This window comes from Melozone crissalis, unplaced genomic scaffold, assembly GCF_028551555.1.
Source record: "Melozone crissalis strain CALT ecotype California unplaced genomic scaffold, PUWL_Pcris_2 ptg000018l_1, whole genome shotgun sequence".
NCBI lineage: Eukaryota > Metazoa > Chordata > Aves > Passeriformes > Passerellidae > Melozone > Melozone crissalis.
In genome coordinates this window covers 30,552,298-30,573,790 of record NW_026535796.1, presented here as the reverse complement: position 1 = coordinate 30,573,790, position 21,493 = coordinate 30,552,298, and the positions used below count along the sequence as shown (strand labels likewise).

The 21,493-nt window shown below is 34.6% G+C and overlaps 1 protein-coding gene across 4 annotated transcripts in view; it reads right to left on the bottom strand.

Annotated features, from left to right (window-relative positions):
- AKAP6 (A-kinase anchoring protein 6) overlaps nt 1–21,493 on the bottom strand; it is a 257,384-nt gene that overhangs the window by 74,504 nt on the left and 161,387 nt on the right. For all 4 annotated transcript variants that reach the window (XM_054275178.1, XM_054275179.1, XM_054275181.1 and 1 more), the window contains exons 8-9: nt 8,283–8,431; nt 2,262–2,382 (exon numbers count right to left, since the gene is read on the bottom strand). In XM_054275178.1, the coding sequence (XP_054131153.1) occupies nt 2,262–2,382; nt 8,283–8,431 (270 nt within the window). The remainder of the gene's footprint in view (nt 1–2,261; nt 2,383–8,282; nt 8,432–21,493) is intronic.

Genomic DNA, 21,493 nt, shown 5'->3' with positions numbered 1-21,493 from the left:
TAAATGCAATGCTCTTAAGATTTTTACAATACCTGCAAATAGTCCTGCTTTGTGGATGCTTCTCAGTCAACTCTTAAACAAACTCCTCATCTCTAGTTAAGGCTTTTAGTCAGTCCTTAAAAATTTGCTTGCTGCTCTTACTATAAAGGTAAATGCAGTGAATTGTCACTGCAGGAGGGCAAGGAGTCTGTTCCTACCCTTCTTCAAGTGGTTTTGTAGTGACCAAGTACCAGATAAGCAGTTTTGGAATGGGGGCTCAAATCTGGCGCAGTAGCCTGTAACCTCCTGGCAGAAATTGCAGGACAAATAAGCTGCCTGTTCTTGGGAATCACTGCTGGTTTGTCTCTGCTGCACAGGCTGCAGACTCAGCTACTCTGTCATACAAACTTTTGGAAGTTTCATGCCTATCACATTCAGAATTTCATAACATTAAGAAACTATTCCCATTTTGCATATATAGTATTACCCATTTTTCACCATATTATACTGTACATATTATTAAATTGTTGCCCTTTTTTACTCTTCTCATCATGCACTATTATCTCAGCCTTACCATCTATAATTATTCTTAGGGGTTACATTTGGAAATAAGAGAGGAAGTATACCAAATAGTATCTAAAATACTTGAACTGGATGCTTAATCTTTGTTCCTTCTCATATTGATGGATGGATTGTTACCTTAAAATTTATGTTTATCTATTTTTTTTTTTTAGTATGGGAGCAAAACTAGTGGTTAAATTTGTCATGCTACAGGCTGGCCTTATACAGACAGGCCCTAACGACCAAAACACCTTATTTTAGACATACAAGAAAATCTTTACTCATTTCTGGCACTGTTTATTTCTGTTAATATGCAATTAAGTCTGATTAAGTATTTACAGTGTTAGGAAAAAGACAATAGCAAAAATAAACAATAATTGTAAAAGCAAGAAATGGAGGCCAGTGAATGAAACTCACAGCCTAAATAGTTTGGATCCAAACTATATTTGCATTTATAAACATATTTTAACTCACATGACAAACCCTTCTTACTGGGTATTTTAAATAGAATAACTAAAATAAGAAAGAATAAAATTCAAAGACACTATCAAGAAAATAGGATGCCAAAGCAAGAAAAAAATCATTGTATTTAAGAAATTACCGAATCATGCAATCATATAAGGAAGAGAACAACTTCTATTTGACCTTGAATGTAACATTTATTTGATAAGAAATAAAAAAAAGCTAGAGGGTAGTTGTTTCTTGTCATTATAGTGTTGCTGATTCTGTGGTTAGTTATTAATTTTATTTTTTATGATTCACAATCTGCTCTTTGAAATATGCCATATGCTCAAAGCAATTCAAGGATGACAACTGTCAGAATTACTCCAATAAAAATTGCCTAAATGAGGAAGATTTACTGCAGCCTGATATTTCTTTCAAAAGCCCCTCCTTGCCCCCCCACCCTTCAGACCCCCAGCTCCTCAGACACACAGTGAAGCCTGAATCAATTTTAGGATCAAATCACACATTTTGAGGAAGTTCTTACAAGTATTATGTATCTAAAAGAAATTATAAATCTTCTGGGTTAAGGTTACTATGGCAAATAAAAGAAACCATGTGTGTCTGTATGCATGTATGTACATATGCATATACATATACACATACATATATATATATATACACACACACACATGTACATATATATATGCTAGAATTAGACCCTATAGCTTCACCCTACAAGTTCAAAATCATGTTGCTCAAATCACAACCAAGTGTGAAGACTTAACATGACAATATCTACTTTATGTGTAACTAATAAAAATTAAATTGGAAGAGTCCTGAATCCTGGCAGCAGCAAACCAAAATCAAGGCAAATGTCTTTCTTTCCAGATGATGTCTGAAAGGTGGATAAAAATCCAGCTGAAAGCTCCAATCAAAACACATTTTGTTAAAAGTTCCCATTTCATTTTTTTCCTTCATTTTGTTTCAGTCTATTTATTAATGCAGTTTCATTTATTTCTATTCATCTTGAAGACAAATCTTTGTCCTTCTATAGAATTACACCAAATAGAATGTGATAAAGGGAACTTTCTTGCAATTATGATGTCGGTGCAGCCTGTCAGTGCACAGGGGATGGAAATGAGGTTGGGGACAGGGAAGGGAATTCTAATAGACACCATGATACATACAATGAACGCAGCGATATCCTGTGAGAGAAAGACTTGTCAAGCTAATCAGATCTTCTATAGCTAGGTAAAGGCAGTAACCGTAGTGCTAACCTTGTAAAGATGCTGCTGCTGCTCCTCTGACATCATCAGGTCATGGCTGTCCATCACAATGGATTCCATGTCAATCAGCCAATCCCAGAGCTCCTGGTATTCTGAATCAAAGTCCAAAAGGCTGTAGATAAGGAACAAAATGTATTATGCATAAATACTGTGTAGTTGTTAAAATCTTGTATTAGAATAATATATTCTTGAAAACTCATGATGTTCCAAGTTATATTTCTAAAGAGACATTCTGTATTTATACAGTGTGGAAGAAAATGAAAACTGAAATCCAATTTAAGCCAGTGCCATGACCTAAATTCAGCAGCTGATGCCAAATCCTGACTACTGTTGGCATACTGCATTTGCTTCAAAAATTCTGAAATATAAATCCCCTATAGGTGTTGTTTAATTATTTTTACAGTGCTGGCTTTATATTGAGCAAATTTTGCAACAATCACCTTGATATAATTCATATGAAAATAATATTTACATAAAAAAATTACTCAATCCATTCAGCCATCTCTCTGCTGTCTATCTGCCTATCTTTGTAAATATCCTACATTTATTTTCATGGATGAGTAGCTAGCATTTCAACTTAACGCCTTAAGATAGGCTTGAGTGAATATGGTAAGCCAGTGAGAACTAAGGCCAGATACAGTATTAGACAGGTGTTCCCTACAGACATGTAAGAAACAAAGGTAAGGACAGGAAGTCAAAACAATGAATCCTTGAATAGCCAGCAATCATTAAAATTCAAAGGAGGATCACTACGGTTTTCAACAAAATAAATCATTAGAATAAGGAGCTTAAAAGGATTAATGTGATTCTCTATTGAAAGCCTAGTGAATAAGTAAAGCATAGATTCTTCTAAAACACTGTGATACAAGACAGAAAGTACATGCTGAAAAACTGCACATTCGTCAAATAGATACCTCTTGAAAAGGGATCTTCAAATTTGCAAAATTGGAACTAACAAAAGCTTTGCCAGTATCAAAAAACTCCCATATTGATCAAAGAACAGTGCATGTTCCACTAAAGCTAATTTCTCCAATTATTAAGAACTTTTTTAGCAGCTCATTAAAAAATGAGGAGTGCTTCAACAGAGAAACAATAAACTAAACACACTTTTAATGTCATTAGTACCACTGCAGTTTTATTTGTTATTAACTAGAGTACCACGTGCGTGGTAATTTTGAAAGCTTATAGATAAAGTTGTGACAAGTAGAACTGTCTTTGCTCAAGAAAGCAGGCAAGAGAGAAGAAAGCATTTGCTTTCCATGGTATTATTTTCAATGAATTGACAACAAAGGAAGTATTGTATAATGCACAAGCACTGATTCCTGCTTCTGAAGTAACCCTCTAGTTTAATCCACTGTACTTGGTATACTTTTACTCAATAATTTATGAGGTGCACTTAAAACTGCTTGCTGCCCTGAGAAGGTAAGCAGTGTTACCATAAGGAAAGAAGAGCAAGCAAAAAAGGTCAGGTTACTATTATTGAAATATGTCTCACTTAGAGTTCAGGGCTTTTTTCCTGTTTCAGGAGGTATTTGACTCAGATATCATTTGGAAACTAAAATAAAACTAAGTTCCATTTTGAATTGTATATTTGGCAGTGTTACTGAATCTTCATCCCTTCCTCAGAAAGCAGTATTACCATTCTGCATCTTCAGTATCTACTGCTCCTTTTCTTCTCTTCCATCTTATCCAAATATTATTCAAAGATGTAAAACCAGCAGGCAGTTACTAAAACACATGTTCTATAACAGAAGATGTTAGATTTCATAACCTGTAAATTGCTATAGATTCCGTTGGACTTGGATGGCTTGTACCAGTGAAAATCCTAAAGTAATATATGAAGATGATGTGAAACAAAGCCTACACGCAGAATGGCATGGGATGCCTTTTGAAAATGCACTAGGAGGTAGACTTGGATTTTTCTGTAATAGGCAAGAGACCTGCTGGATCCAAACATATCCTTTGCATCTATAGACCCACATATTACTTACAGTCCAAATTGGTCCATTTATCTGCGTATTGAAATGAACCAATCTTTTAAAGAAACAGAAACGCACTTTTCTTTGACCTTTATAAAACATAGATGAGCACTAGAAAATGACTGAATATTTTGATTTCAAAGTAATGTTCTAAACAGAAACGCAACCCAAAACCAAGAGTGAGAGAAACAGGATTCACTGGGAAAAGCCCAGGAAGGGATACAAGACAAAAGAGATTTGGTTTTCTTCCCCATAGTTTACATAATGTACTTACTCTGTCCTTTTTTTAAAGTGTTTTTTTTTTGTTGGTTGGGGGGTTTCTTGGGTTTTTTGTTTGCAGTTTTTGAGGGGGGGGTGGGGTTTTGGTTTTGTTTTGGTTTTTTGTCTGTTTGTTTTGGTTTTTATTATTTTCTCTTGTTTTCTGAAGTAAAGTCAAGTCATCTAGGAGTCTTTTTAAGCAACTGCCTATGGCAGTTATTTGCCTGAGCCTGAAGATATAGAAGTCAGCCTAGCGAAGTCAGTCAGAGCATCATCAACATGTTTTTAATGTGTTTGCAATACTTTCAGTGGTTTTAGAATATCTCTGATACTTGATATTTTTAAAACCAGATTTTTTAAAATTAATATCTTGCATCTAAATGAGTGGATTTAGTGATCACTATTAAATTACTGTTTGGAAGAGGATGCAAGTTACTAAGCTACTAAAAAGATATTTTAAAAAATCAAGGAATCGTAGGACTAGAAAGAGGTTAAGATTGAAACATATCTGTCAGTATTTCTGTGATATATTTAATATTTCTTTTTTATTCAGAATCTACTTTTCCTGAGCTTAGCAGATCTTTCTTCTATATCGCCACAGGCAGAACCAGGGAAAGCATGATTTCTGAAATACTGACGTTTGTCAAAGATGCAATTATCATAGAAAAGATCCAATTTTGGTTGATCATCTGAATTCACCAAACACTAAAAAATTAATAAATTAGTTCATCTGTTTAGTGAAAAAGAAAAAAATCCTCTATTAAAAGTACCCAAACATTGCCAACAAAAATGTATAATATTAGTTAAAGGGCAGGTAAAAACTGCTTCCTTGATGAAGTTTGTTGGTTAATAAGCTAAAACCATTAGCTATGTAATAACTAAAATTACATTAAGAAGTATATTTTGTCTTGGTAAACCAAGAATCAGATATGCAGAGTTGCATGTCTAATCCCTTGAACCCTAAACATATTTCTTAAAATGTGGACACCAATTTATTATTTTGAATGAAAATTCATGAGCACCTTTCTCATGAGAAAACCAGTTCGTCTGTGGCATTAATAAATAAAAAGGAATGTGAAGCTATTTCCATCAGCCTTTTCCCCCATGTTTAACACGCACTTCCAGTTTGTTGTATTTCTTTGATGGCAGAACTCACATGGCATTTAGAAGTACTGTTAACGCACTGGTACACCCACCAAAAAATTCAGCCAGACAAAATATCTCTTCAAGTTTCCGGGTCATAATTTTATAGAACTCTTTTGACATGTTTTTATTAGGGAGATATAGAAGAATTCAGAGTTATCACCTTACACAATTTTAAAACTTCGCTATGTTCAGCACATACTTAAAGCCCCCTCTAATGCTTTTCTCTCAAAGTCTCATGCACAAAGGCCCAGTACCCACTGATGACAGGATCTCAGGATCTGGCTTTCATGCTGTGCAATGGTGCTGTCCATATCTCCCAACAGGACCTCAATGAACTCATCTCCAGTTTTGAGGGGATACAGTATTTCCAGCCAGATTTGCCATAACATTTTGGACCTGCCATAAACTACTCTGGGGTACCTCTTAGCTCCTGGCTAGCTGGTGTTCTCCTGCAGTGGATACTCATTATTTTCTCCTTCTTTGTCACTTTGGCCATTTTCATGCTAATAAATGAAAACCTTCTCTATTGCTGTTTTAACAAGATTACTGTTTTGCAGGAAATCTCTGGTTCCTTACACACCCACTAGAATCACACTATTCTGCAAATACTACCCTACCTATCTCAGTTTAGCTGTTTCCTGCACAAAGTCATCTCCCTAATCTCCTACACACACACATGCACACATCATATAAAAAATTCTTAGTTTAAAATATCTCTTGTTCTCCCTGTGGACATGCTTCTTTTTCCTAGATCAAACTTCCACAACAGCAAATGGATAGATACCCTTATTTGTGCAAATGGCCCTTTTCTGTAGAGATCTGTCTCTAGTTAGGTCATGCTACTGTGGAGTTTCTGTCCATTGTTTTTATGCAATAAGATAATGTTGCATCAATTATATTTTTAAATAGCTGGAAGGAATTTCATGTTTTTCAACACAGCACCTCAGATGGGTTGAACTAAAAGTTTTCCAGCTGAATTTAGTCCCTGCTAGTTTCTACAATGGCTGAATAAGTGGTATTGTACTGGTCTGATTCTAGCCCTTTGGCTTCTGAAGTCACTGTTAAGCCTCTATGGTCTGAGATGGCCTTATGGGCCCAGAAAGGCAGCCACAGCACTAAACAGGTTTGAAATACTACCAGATGATAATTTCCAATTCAAAGCATAGAATTACAAGTGAAAACAAGTGCATTTAAGAAACTATTTGATTATCACATACGGTATGTAGAGTTACAAACTGGATTTCTCTGTGAAGCATAAAGCTTTACATCCCCTCCCCTCAGGAAAATCAAGCGTCTGTTGATGTGTCTTACACCCTCCTCAATATTCCAAGCTTAAGCCTTGCTCACATTCAGTGATGGCTGCAAAATTAGAAGCTGATTTTGAACATGTAGCCCTCAGTGTACATTTATATACATATACACACCAATTCTGAACAAATAATTTTTATGGTTGCCACTAGCTGCGCTGCCGTGTTTGAGAATCTGACAGATTTCTGCATATTTAATCAAGATCTCAGTAATCCTACATAATTAGCCCACATCAACTTTTCTAAAACAGCCACCTTTCTGTATAATAGGAGGGGATGTTTACAAGGCTTATTTATCTTTACAGTTGGTAATTTAATAAAACTGTGTTTCCAAGACCTGAACATTGAGTTAACAATTGGAAAGGGGAGTTCTGGAGATAAAGAACTCATGAACACCTTTGTCAAAGACTTTCTTGCATAGGAAATTGCAGGCAAAAGTTCTACTCTACTTGCCAGTTACAAGGAAACTTCCATCAGGATGAGGGCATCCCCAAACAATGAGCACTAGTTGGGTCCTTTGACCTGCCTACACTATTATGATCCCACTGGTAGGTTTTTCTATTTTCATTTTGGGGCACTAGTAGTTGGAAGATATGGTTTTCAGAAGACATTAAAGAAAAAGTCTTCTTCCAGAACTGCAAGTTTCCTTGATTGTGAAAAAGAGAGGAAAGCAAGAACTCATTTTAGCATATTCCAGTGATTAATTTGTTCAAATATTAAGAAAGAATGCTTTTGAATGCACATTTTTATATATGATATACACATGTATATGTGTGCTAACATTAATTAAAAGAAAAAACAAGTAGAGGAAAGACAGCCTAAAAAAAAAAGGAAAAACAGTTAAAATCAATGCTTTCTTGAAGTACAAAAACCTGGATGCTTGAACTACAATTGAATGGCTTCATATTCATATTTCTTAGTCACTAGGAGGACAATGATTATAGAGGTCTTGCAGAGATACGATTACACTATCAAGATTATTCCTTGGAAGGTGTTAAGAAATCAAATAATATGAAGCTGCTGGAGAAGAAAAGCCTAAAGAAAAAGGACACAATAATTTTTTTAAAATTCATGTAACAGTTAACTATTAGATTATATTAGGTGTTACTATGAACAAACCATCATTTGGATAAATTATCCAGAACTCATTATTTTTGCATCCATATACTTTTAAAAAAAGAGAGCAATAAAAACAGTTTTTCCCTGCCTCTTGGCCTAGAAAGAAAAATCCTGGTTAACTAGTAGTAAGAAAAAGTGTATCATGTAAAAAAAAACCAAAACAGATCAGTGAGAATAAAACAACAAAAAGAATAGTTCCCTACCCATTACTTCCCACTGTGTGAACTTTTGACATATCAGCAAACTCTTCCTTTCGCTTGCTACTACTGTTGTACTGCTCACTGTACAGTTTTAAGGACATCTGTTCAACAGCATCTCTTTGTGCTTCCAGATAGCATAGCTGAACCTCAGCCTAGAAAAAGAAAACAAAGAGGGGAGAAAACAAAACAGAACATTAAAGAAATAATTCAGAAAGAATTCATTTAAAACAAATATTTATGGACTGCAACAGTTTTAACCAAATTATTCACACCATTGTTTTCTCCTTGTATGAGATAGTGAAAAGGCTGAACCATTAAGTCAGAGAAGAACTACAGCATAATCCCAAATGCTAGAAATGAACCATTGAAGCTTCTATCAGAGAATTTGTTATATATTCCATGAGATGTATATCCAATCAAGTGCTACATAAAAATGTCTAAGCATGAATAAAAAAGATATTAGAAACCAAGCACCGTGATAGAACAGGTAGATACATGAAGATATTTTTCTTACAGGCTTCAAGATTTATGTTGTTAACACACTGTCTGTGCTTCATAATTAATGAAAGCCATATTGCTACAGGTATTTTTCCTTTAAATAGTAATTGTAAACAAACCCAAGCAGATTGGCATTATTCACATTCTCCTTTCCTGTATCTGGAACAGACTGATTACTCAGCAACTTTAATTGCAAGGAAAAAGGCAATAAGTGAGATGTGCTGTTTTCCATCAGACTGTGCCTGTCCAGAAGAATGTGGAATAATATTTGGCATCATAACTTATTGAATAGACACTTTATTTATTGCAGCTGTGGTGATCAGTATTCTTCTGAGGCTCAGAGAACCAGATGACACAAGGATAAAATCTGCTGTTGGCCACACTTGCCCCTAGGAACAGCAGAAAGAACAGAGCGTAGAGTAAGTTCAAAAGCACTTTGGGGCTGATATGCCATTGTTTTCTTTTAATATACTTCATTGAAACAAAAACGCATTACAAATTCTGATAATGCTTCAAAAATCGCTACTTCTGTGTAACTACATACTGCTATTTCCATTAGGAGTGGAATGCCTGCTTAAATATTTGGTGCTATGGCAAGTAAATGCAAATGGCACGGAGGAAATTTTTCTATAAGGACTCTCCTGCAATTTCTGCTGTGTGAGGCAGGGAAGTAAAGAGTTTATTTGTTTGCTGACAGCACAGCAGAGTTACCAATCTGTGGAACAACAGAAGTCATAAAGAGAAAGTAGTGAAAGGGCTAGAGAGAAGGGCAGTCTGTAAAATGTAAGAAAAATGCAAGCAAGTGAAGGGAAACAGGCACTGAAGAATGTCAGTAGGGAAAGTCTGAAAGAAGACTGGAATGTCTTTATAAGCTAGTGGCAATAACAGTTTCTATATTTGCTTAGGCCTTGCCTTAGTGTAATTTTTGCTGAAAAATAATGCAAGTGATTTGGAAATTCCATTTCCTTTTAAAATTTCTCATTCAAACTTTTATCGCTTTCTATCTCAGCTGCTTCTTACAGTGAAATTAGTTATGTTTTTCAATAAATCCCAATATGTTTTTGAGAAATTCAAAAACAAATCAACAAGCAAAAAAACCCCAGAAAATACAGAAAATTTAGCAATTTTTCAAGGAGACAGAAGATAAAAATTCTGACTAGTCCATGCAGGTCATTCACTGTGTATTTAAATATAATTCAAGGCCTTCGTACCTATTTTAAAATAGTGGAAAATTAAATCACAGAAGTTACCAGTGAAGAAACATCAGCTAAAATAGCTGAGAATGTCCAGTTAGAGTAAAATGCTAAGTTTTGTGAGAGCTATAAAACCATTCTGCTTTCTCAGAAACTATAACTAAAATTGCCATTTATATAACTCATAAACAACCACGGCAGCAAATAACCTGCATCACCTTTCTGTTCTGCTTCCCAAGTATATTTTCCTCTGAACTGATAAACAGTCCACTTCCACAGTATACAGAGGTTCCTGAATGAATTTCTTTTTTTGGAAGGATTCTTCACCAGTACGGATAGTCTTTCAATATGCATTGTGCACATAAGGCTATGAATCTGTTAATTTAATTTGTTTTTGCCACAAAGCAGTAATCCACTGTTATAATTTTAATTTCTGTTATATATGTTGACATGACACATTCAGTCTAAAGCCCTGTTGTCAGTGATCAGTAATTTTTTAAAACAATTAGATCTATCCATTAAATCTGTGAATGCTTTAAGCCTTGAGGGGAAATCTTGTGGAAAACTTGAAGCAAAAAAATTCCCTTATTTTCAGGACAGGTTTTTAAATCAAGCTAAGTAATTCCTACTTTTTTAGCTATGGGTTTTGGCTGCAGTTTAGGTAAAAGTTTTGGGGTCTTCTTGGCCGTTATTGAAATTGTGTACACAACCTTCCTTACCCCTCCCACCCCAGTACACTAAAAAGAGGGAGTAGCCTAAGCTCTGGAACATCACACATCAAAATTAAAACTGAACCCTGAATTGTATGAACACAGGCTATTTCTTAAATAGCAAAACTATCACAATAATTCAGATAGTTTTTTCCCTTGTATTCTCTAATTCCCTATCCTACAATTTCCTCGATATTTTAAAATAAAAAATGTTAAAAATAAAGGCAGCAGCTTTTCACAGGTTGGTCATGCCCTGTTCACTTGCAAAAATATTTTTAGGGAAACCAATAACAAATATGGAAAATGGAAGAAGAAAATCAATGATTAAATAGAATAGTGGGGGAAAGGAAAAGCAGGATGTAAAGGGCACGTAAATATATGAAGAGGGATAAAGAAGAATCCACAATTTCTTCCTTACAGCTATAAGGCCCTCTTATACTAAGGATTATGAGCTCCTTCAACAGCATACCCTACGAAGCCTGAATACAACCCAGTTCCTTCACTTCAGAAATATGATCTCTCTATAAATCAACTATTTTTATTTTTAAACCCAATTTCTATCTTCAACATTCGTGAGCAATTACAGCAACTCAAACTCAGACAGCCCAGAGTTTCAGATGGATCTCTCTGATTTCTTTTCTCTATGTATTCATCTATCTCACTGTTGTACTTAAACATTTTTTTTGTCTCTGTTATACTGATATCAACGGCAAATCCAAAGAGGCTTTGAAGACCTTGAGTAGGTATTGATCAGTTTAAGTCTCAAAAAACTACATTTTACACAATTTGAGCTAACAGGTACAAGGCACAATATACAAAAAAGTACAGAGCACAGACATGCAATAAACCCACTGCAGTTTCTTTTCAACTTAAAATCTTTAGTGGTAATGAAGGACTAGTTTTGCAATATTCTGGGAGAATAAAGTAACAACTTTATAAATTCCCAATCAAATACAGAAAAGCTACTTGATTTACATTTAAGCCTACATTGTGTGCATTTTCAGATTGCCCTACATATAATTCATTACATAACACAAACTTAAGAACAATCTCTACAATACACCTTTATGGACACAGCAAACCCTCAAAAAGTCTACCGGGATACGCATAGTCCCAAATATAGCTAATAGAAATTGGGTGGGAGGTAATTATTCACTTACTCCTAGTGCCCCATCTTAGAATTGAAATTCATTTCCTTCTTTTTTTTGAGGATGTAGTACATCTGAATACGTGAAAAATTGAACATGGAGGGGAAAAAAGGTTAGGAATTACATGCAGCAGTAGTTTTCTCCTTCATGGTCTTCTTCTAAGTGACCATTTTTGCAATAAAAAGACAATGAAGATGCTGATGACGGTCTTGTTACACACTTGTAGAGATTCTCTAGCTACTAGGATGGAATGAGTTTAAAATATTCTGTTTTAAATTAAACTACTAAACTAATTAAAATATTTCCAATAATCAAATGACAAAATTCTCTCATTTTCCTGAGCCTGAAGGAACCAGTCTCTAAACAAGACTATAAAAAACTGTAGTCTGGGGAAAAAAAGTGAAAAAAAATCTAGACTACTGCCTAATACTCAGTTCTAGTGATTGATTAATAATGGTAAATAATTTCAAGGCTATTTTCTAAAGCTCATTTTCTAAAAACCAAGAACTTATAAATAAATTGGGAGAGCCTGGGGTACAAATCTGTTCCTTAAGACTGGCTTTGCAGGACAACATAAAACGTCCTTTACCATACAGATCACTATATAACATGAAAGAGTAATCAGTGACAATACAAATCAATGAAAATACATTGTATTTCTTATTAGACCTACATGTTGGAATGACCTTATTCTGAAGTGGAGAAAGGCAAGGGATAATGACTCTTACTGTAGGAGGAAGGAGAATAAAAGGTTATATGGTATAATGTGTCAAACAAGAGACTCAAAATTTACACCAATGTAAATTGGAGATATGAACTCAGAGTTAGTGATTTTCTGCTACTGTTTTTTTTTGTTTTTTTTTTTTATTTTTTTATTTTGGAATTTACTAGAATAAATATCATTGATTTGGTGTTGAAAGGAAAGTATTTTCAGACAGCGTCTCCCAGGGAGCACAAGTGATTTGTTAGGAACCACATTACTACAGGCAAATAATTCTGTGGTTTAGATATACAAATTATATATAATACATTCAGTTAAATTTAAGTGATGAAAATATCCTATCTTGCATTACCCTTTCTTTACAGTTCTGTAGAGAAACTTTACTTCTGCCACACTACACTGTACTTAGTGAGAATTATATAAGAAATACAGATATTTTGTTCCTCTGCCATTATTTGAACTTAAACTAAATAAAAACAGCCTCTGAAATTAAAGGACACAATCCAGTTTCTGCCAACAAGGAGGTGGTCAGATGGCCCCAAGCAACATGTAAACTTAGAATACTCACTCATATGTATATTTTAACAAACTGCAAACTCAGATGTCACTTTTTAAAAGGACACACATTCCAGCTTGTCACTCTGTATATCAGCAATTGGTGAAATTTCTTGAGATTTAAAATTGAGAATAATTTCTTTCCAGAATTAAGCTGATAAGAGTAGCATTTATGTCCTTAAATACTCAAACATTTTCTTCTGTCACAATATTCTGAATACTTGTCCACATATTTATTAGAAGGCTTTATTACAGAACACAAAGAAGACCCTGGCTCTGTCACAGTACAGCTACTGAATAAATTATGTTGAGAATTATATGGTTCAGAATATCTTCCATGAAGATGTAAATTACAAAAGCATTCTTTGGCAGGCAAGAGTTAGTCCAAAAACTCTATACAGACAGACTTAATCACCCATCATGCCATCCCTACACCAACCAACAGGTCTTTTATGGAAGAAAACACCAAAGGTAGAAGGAATACTTTCAAGAAGTTACACCAGAATTTTAAAATGTGACTTTGTCACATTTGTATATAAAATTTGTATAACGGAATAATGGGATCATTTAGGTTGGAAATACCTTTAAGATCACTGGGCCATCATTTGGCAGCATTAGGCTTCTTGGACTGCATTAGGCTTCAAGCAACTGCTTCTACCCTAAGTTTAGGCATTTGTTTTTCTCTCCCTACTCTGCATAATTAAAACAGACACCTCATTGCTACTGAATACTTTCTTAGTCTGTTATCCTTCCTGCTTTTGGCTTCCTTGACTCTTCATCTTGCACACTCTCTTCAGAACTGAATCAATTTTATTTTTTTTTTAATTCTGTATCATGAAATGTTTACTTTGAGCTGAATATTTAAGAGTCCTGTTTAAAAGGACACACTGTGTTTTGATCATGCAGGAAATTAATTCTGTTAATCAGGGCATGCTTGTTACCAGGAAAATCTTAGCTAAGTGTTTCTATTGTCATAAATCTCAGAAATGTTTTTATATTAAGAATAATGATATTGCTTTGTTTTCAGTGTGCTAAAACCATCACAACAATATGAAACCGCCACGTAGAATGAGCAAAATTACAAAACAATGTTCATACATATCAAGGTACTTAAATTCCATGTAGAGTTTAAGTAACAGCACAGTGAATTTTAGGTCTATCTTTACAGTATAAAATGAAATTTTAGATAGTTAGGGCTGTGCTATAGCAAGAAGAACTTCAGACAGTTCTCAGAGCCATCAGAAATTATGGGGGGAAGGGTGGGGGGAAGCCTATAAAATATGAGTAATACTTTTTTGCAGGGTTTCCCTTGGCTTTCAGATATCCATGACCTGTGACTTTCAGGACTGGGGAGTGCAAATGCAATCAGTAGTGTGGGCTCAGCAGCACTGTCTGACCAAAGCCATGAAGATGCCATGATCATGCTGCTAATTTAAAATCTGCACCTTTTGTGTCTTTATTCCTGACTATTCACCCGCCTCTCATTCTATTCAAAGTAACATTAAACACAACACAAGAGCATGGCATGCCCAGTGCATTATACAGATCTCAGTTATAAACCCAGAGAAGTTCCCTGCATCATAAATATCAAAAATCATTGAAGGAAATTATGAAAGAATTAACCTCTCCAGAGGTTAATTGAGACCGAATAGTTTCTGACAACAGCATCCCAAAATTGCCAGGTGAAAAAAAGTTCTTGTAAGAATGGAAATTGAACAAAGGCTGGGACCCTTTTCTACTTTTCTTGTCTTGCAGGTCTGCATCTCTAGCTTGCAGAAAGAGAGTGACAGAGAGTCTAATAATTGGGGGACAGGTGGGGAACAGGCTTGCTCTGACAGTGGAAAGGGCTGGGATGACAGAACAGTGTTTGCTAAAGACATGTGGAAGACACAAATTAACAAGGATGCAGATCCAGCCAAACCCATCATCGTAATAGAGAGAATTTCTTCGTAGCTGCCACATGCCTTCCGTCTCTTTCAGTGACACTTCTTCATATGCCACAACTGTAAACCCACACAGCCCAATTCTTACAAACCCAGAAATTGTCCTATGAAATTAGTAATTAATCAACACAACCTTGGTTTTTTCCCTGTCAGGGAGAAAAAAAGTTGTTATAGAAGGCCAGAACAAAAATATGTTGTACATAAAGAAGATTCAAGACCTTTCTAGGTCAGCCTCAGGACCCTCAAACAGTCAAGAAGAGAAAAGACTAGTCATGCACAGAAAGTGCTAAAATTATAAACTTAATCTTACTTAATTAAAACCTCCATTATTTGCCCTGCTCTTATTGTTCCTACTGTTTTCTGTGTTTGCACTTCTAGAGCAGTGCAGTGTCCTAAAAAAATGGATGGTTAAAGAGTCTGTCTATCATCCAATGCACAGATACGTCTAAAAGTCACATTTCTCTATAGGGTTTCTGTACCAAATCACACGGACCAGCAACACACCTAGCTCAGTTCCCAGGGCTGGGCATTCAGAACAGCCATGCTCTTAAGGCTAAAGCTACCCAGGTTCAGGATTTAGGACAGCACACTTGTGCAAGAGAAATTCCAGAGTGCTGGTGCACATTCCGCCTCCCACTGTTCCCATAGCAGATTGACACATACATGTCTACCTAAAAATAGCAAGGAAAGGTAAGTTTCTCAAAACCAATGCTTCCTATGGAAAACTATGCAAAACAGCCCAGGAAGGCATGGCAGAGCAAACAAAAATGTTATAGCCTTTTAGCAATTTTACTGTGCTGTACTCATAGTACAAATGCAGCTTATTTTTTCGCCAAGTAGGTCCATTTTAAACTTCTATATGCTTGGGAAATGCTAGATATTTATTAACCTAATCATTAAAAATATGTGTGTGCTTAATAACTAGTTCCAAAATTTCCTAGAAATATCAACTCACAAAATTGCAGAAGTTTTGACCTAAAATCTTTCGATTCAATGTTTTGAGTCAAATATTTTGAGAGGTTCAATAGTGTCAAACATTTTGAAGTTAAAACTCCTACACTGTGTTCCTCAAAGACACTCATTGAATGCTTATTTAACATGTTCTGAAATTGAAGGAGATTCTTTCCATGCCTTGATAGTCTATTTGATGCTATGTTACCCCTAGAGATGTGAATGTTTTCTTACTACACAATTTTTTCCTCCTACAGGGAGAAATTACTGGGAATTTTTATCAGCTTTTTAGATATTGAACTATTAATAACATAAAATTGTGCAATATGAAAACTACTTTGTCTCCAATGCACAATTAAGCAAGAATAGTCAGACTCTGAAGAAGGATATGTCAACTAATGTAAATTAATTTATTTTAAAATAGCAGGGAAATGCGGGCTAAGTATTTTCCCCTTTATGTTACTTTCCCTATCCATATATATAGGTGAGTTTTAGCGAAAATATTAGCAATATTCTAGCAATGACAAAACATATAGCTTAAAATGTTGATTTGTGCAACTGCCTTGCTATATATAAAAATCTGGCACAGGTTGCTGCTCCTTTGAGTTTATTTATGCTCCTCTGATGAGGAGCCTCTCGACGCACCTGACACTTACTGAGGTAAAGGGAACTGTAAAAAGATAACTGTTTTAAACATAAAATATCTGTATTGCTAAGAGGTCAGCTTTGCCGCTGCTGACTTCATTGCAATTTGCATACTATTAAAGCATTACCCATACTGTTTGTAAAATTTAATTTTAAAGCTATGCTGTTAAAGATGTTTACTGAATTGTAAGCACCTAGGACATTTGGGAAATTTGCTAATACTGTAATAGTTATAGTATTTCTGCCTTACTTTGCTTCTTATTTAATCCCCTCACAAAAACACACTATTTTCTTTCATTTTATGACAATGAATCTCTTTTTAGTGCAAGCTGAGAAACTTAAAAAAAGTATACTGCAACAATACAGTAATCGAGATAACTTCCCCTCCTATTCTCAATATATTTAAGTTTGTTAAAAATGTCACTAACTTACTTATTTACTTTTGCTGGGGCTGAGATCCAATTATACTCCTGTAGTCTAGAGGTGATGGTTATGATTTTCTACTTCACTCTAATACAGGCTTTCTCATTAAATCTCACAGCTCGGTAATCACAGTCATCACATTCGTGTTTCAGTGCTGCATCCACACTAACATTCCCCTTCCCTGGATTTCCACCCTCCTTCCCTCATCCCCTCCCCCAGATCTTTATTTACTCCCTAGCAGAAACTGCAAAATTACAGATGTATAATGTGCAGCTACAATCTTTGCTTCCTTTTCTCTGGCAGACTAGCACTCTAACGCACTTTTTAGGGAAGCACTGATATTAACTCTGTTACTATAGTACAAGAAGTACCATTTCCTTTGAAGTACCATAAAAAAAGTTTTCCTTAGATGATAATGGAAAGGATGGAGTAAAGCAGGAACAACAAGAATCATTTTACATACTAATAACAACAATTTAGTTATCAAAACAGTACAGAACAAGCACGCTTTTATACTATTCTTTAAAAAATTTAGCTTCCTAGCGTTCTAATAGTCTTTTCCTATGGTTCAGGAATGCACAGTAGCATTCAGCCCAGTGCCTGTATCCTTATTTCAAAGAGAATCATTCAAACCGACATCCACCCTGTCAAGAATCTTGACTTTGAGCTGCTAATGCAGAATAAAAATCAATATAAATTTTGATCATTTGATGAATATTTACTTCTTTCTTTCGAGCCTGGGGATTTAGAATTGAAAACTGCTGAATCAAGTCATTTTATTTTTTTTGTGTTTGTGCCAACACCAATTTACTACCCTCCTGAAAGTTCCTGAACAAGATGTCTCATGTGGCATTCATGTTGGTTTTTCCTGTCAATCATAACTGTGTGCCAGTAGGGAACCATAAACATTTTCCTTTCATACTCTTAGTTCTCCAAAAAGGAATATTTTGATTAATTCCCTGGAAAAAGGTAAACTTGTCTTATTTAGGCATACTTTAAAATACCTGTGTCTATTTTTCTAGGATAGCTGCTGTGCCTATATTGAAACTATCCATTAAATATTTTCTTTTCTGTATGAGTTTCCTCATACAAAGGAACAGTTTACAATGAATATAAGTAAAGCTTAGTAGCACAAAACAGATAAAGATCTATATTGACATTATCACTTCTCCTATATATTTTCTAAAAAAATGCATGAATATTCAACCAATATAATGCACACCAAATGTTTGTGAAAATGAAGATAGGAGGAGTTAAACAGTTCCCACAAGTGGGCAATTAAGATATGACTTTAGTTTGCATTTCATCTTTAAAAGAAATGGGCCTCCAATTTCAAATAAAAGAGTTTATAAAAAAAGTATATGTAAAGCTCCTATGTTTCCATAGTGACTGGGGTAGGGGTAAGAGAACAGGGAAAAGGAAAAACGATGCTTCTAAATTTGTAAAAGACCTAGATTAGTTTTACAAGAACTGTAAATGCAAGCAATTTTTCATCTTGCAAAATTTTTTTATATATGACTCAGTGGCTGACGGGCTTTATCTTGAGCAATTTTGTTGGTCTCTTATAAATGAAATAAAAGTGGCAGCAGCTGTCTTTCAGAAGGCTGATATAGGTTTGTATAGTCATATGATATTATGTAGACAGATGTTTTAAATAAAATAAAATATTTAGATTGCTAGATACCTTGGTAGATACAAAGGCAATTATAGGATGACTTTGTTAAATTAAATTTCTCATTCTTTTGAGAAGAAAAAAAGGGAATTGTCCTGGAAACTGTACCAACAGGAAATGATTCTATATCTAAAACAGCTGGAGACTGTAACTAATATAAATTTGCTTGAAAATAAAAATTCTGTATGCCTCTAGAGACATGCAGCAACTTGCAGTAAAACCAGATGTGATAAAATAATTTTTTTAATACTGTGTTTATATAGACATATAAAATATTAAGATAAGATCTATTCATGTAGAGAGACTGTTCAAGGCTAAAACAAAGCAGCAGAATAATTAAAGCCCAAAACTGTACAAAAAGAGTCACCTTTTTCTAACAATAAAAGATGCCCTTTTTGCTGAATGTTGCCTTTCAGAAACATGTCAGACACCTTAATTTGACAATTCCAATGTGATAACACTTTATAGCTTTAACAAGACAAAATGCAGTGGAAAACTTTTCTCTCAGCAGTTGAAGGTAGATTTTGATACACATCTATGTTATATGTATCAAAGTTCCAAAAATAAATGTAAAGCCAATATCCGATACTCAAATTCCTTAGCTGCTTTATTTAGGTAAGCTTTCCACAGCGTATAAGGGAATTTTTCCAGAGCAAAGACTGTGTGTGAACCCTTCAAAAAATAAACCACTCGTTCTATCTAGCCCATGTCTAACGCGACTTCACCAACATTCTATTTCCATTTTTGTTGAAAATGCTGCAGTATAACAGACTGCATTCTGTGCACTTGTAGCTTTATTCTTTGTCAAGGCCTCTGTTACAAGTTTGTCATGATTCCAGAGGCCAAACCTGCACAGCTGATTTGTCTAATGCACCCAAGCTCTTAACTTATAAAGAAAACATTCCAGGAGAAATATGAATGCCAGAATGTAAGAATAAGAGTTTTACAGGTCTGCCTTTCAAATCACCATTAATAAAAATCCATCCAAATTTGCATAGTCACCTTCTTCCTTGTTCTCTAATACAAAGATACTCTAGCATTGCTTGTTCAGTATTATTGCTTGCTTTCTAAGTAATTTTATTTTGTAATTTAAACAATGAATTAAACATTTTGTGTCTCATACTTAGAAAAACACTCCAGCTACATAAAACCAAATGAAGCATGCTCAAGATATTGGAAGTGCTGTATTATAGTCCCTATACAGGAGAAGTAAATGGTGTTAAAGATTCCTTTTAGAAAGCTTCAGGTTGGATTGCTTTCATTTTTTTTTCCAATAGCCTTAATTGGCTAAGTGCCTTTGGGCCAGCTAATACCCAGAGAGACCTAATCTCAGTAATCTTGTAAATACAATGATTTCAACAGATTTTCATCAAAGACATGACCACTACATGAGATTCTACCTGTTTGGTGCTGTATTATTTCTTATGTAGAATGTAGTTAAAATTGCCATATTAATACAAGATTTATTATGGCAGATTCTGTGTTACTAAGAGTCCAACAAAAAGGAGATATTTAGCTATTTTATTAAAGTTTAGACACCTGTTTAAATAGATATGAACAAACATTTTCGTTTCAAAATTAAAAAGAAATAGATTGAAAAATAGCAAAATCACCCTTCTCAAGTATTAATGTCCAAAGATGACATATGTGCGTAATAAATGTTAATGTGACTAAACATTTACAGATCTTTTTTCCCTTCAAACATTAGTAAGTATAACTGAGATAACAATAACATAGCACAGTATAATAATCATATCTGCTGCATCTTTTTAGTTTAACACCTGACCCATGAAAATGTGATTTTTCTGCAGTTAAAAGAAGATGCATAGTGACTCGAGGAATCTGAAGTTCAATAACTACAAATATATGTCAAGGGAAAACTTTAATGAAAAGATGCACATTTCCAGTAACCATAAACAAGGCAGTAAATTAGATATTTACATTAAACTGTTAAAGAAGTTGAATATCACTACATGGAAATTCTGGGAACTCAGATTACAATAGACTGTAATCTGTTTTCAGAGACAAAAAGAAGCATGAGTATCAAACCATCTAACGACCTTACGAAATCGTGTGGGACACAGGCTCCATAGAAGTGAAATATTGACAAGCATCATTACACACTGATTAATCTAGACCTAAGAGAGGTCACAAACTGATAAGTCAAGGGTTATTACATATTTTAAAATAAATATTTTAAATGCAGTTTGGTAAAAAGGTTTTATTATAATCTCACAAATTTCTTAAACAGATTAACTTATACTGTGATTTATTTTTTTTTGCTTTTGTCATAGCACGAATTAAAATGGAGGCATTAAGCCTGAGTGTTACAATGGAAGGTTATATTAGAGATTTTATTAATAGGCACAGGCAATCTATTATACAGAGAAGTCAGGACCCATGTAGTGGAATGGTCTAAAGCCTAAGGGTATTTTTTAGCAGGAAATAGATAGGCACAGGTGAGAGATTACAGCTACACAAGTAACCTTGTGCTCCAGGTCCTCTTTGCTGAGCATGGTTGAAAACTGACTTTGTAGTAATATGTTTCCAGAGATGCCACATAGGAATTATGCTTAGAGGCACTTTTGCATTACATGTACACAAAATTTGGATCCAATCACAAAATCCTATACTTATTCTTCAATTGTGTGTCCAAACCAGAAAAAGTTAGCATGTTTTTTTAGGGATCTTGATTTCTTCGTAACTGAACCATCAATATTTCAATGGAGTAGGCTCAGATTAAAAGTTCAAGTCT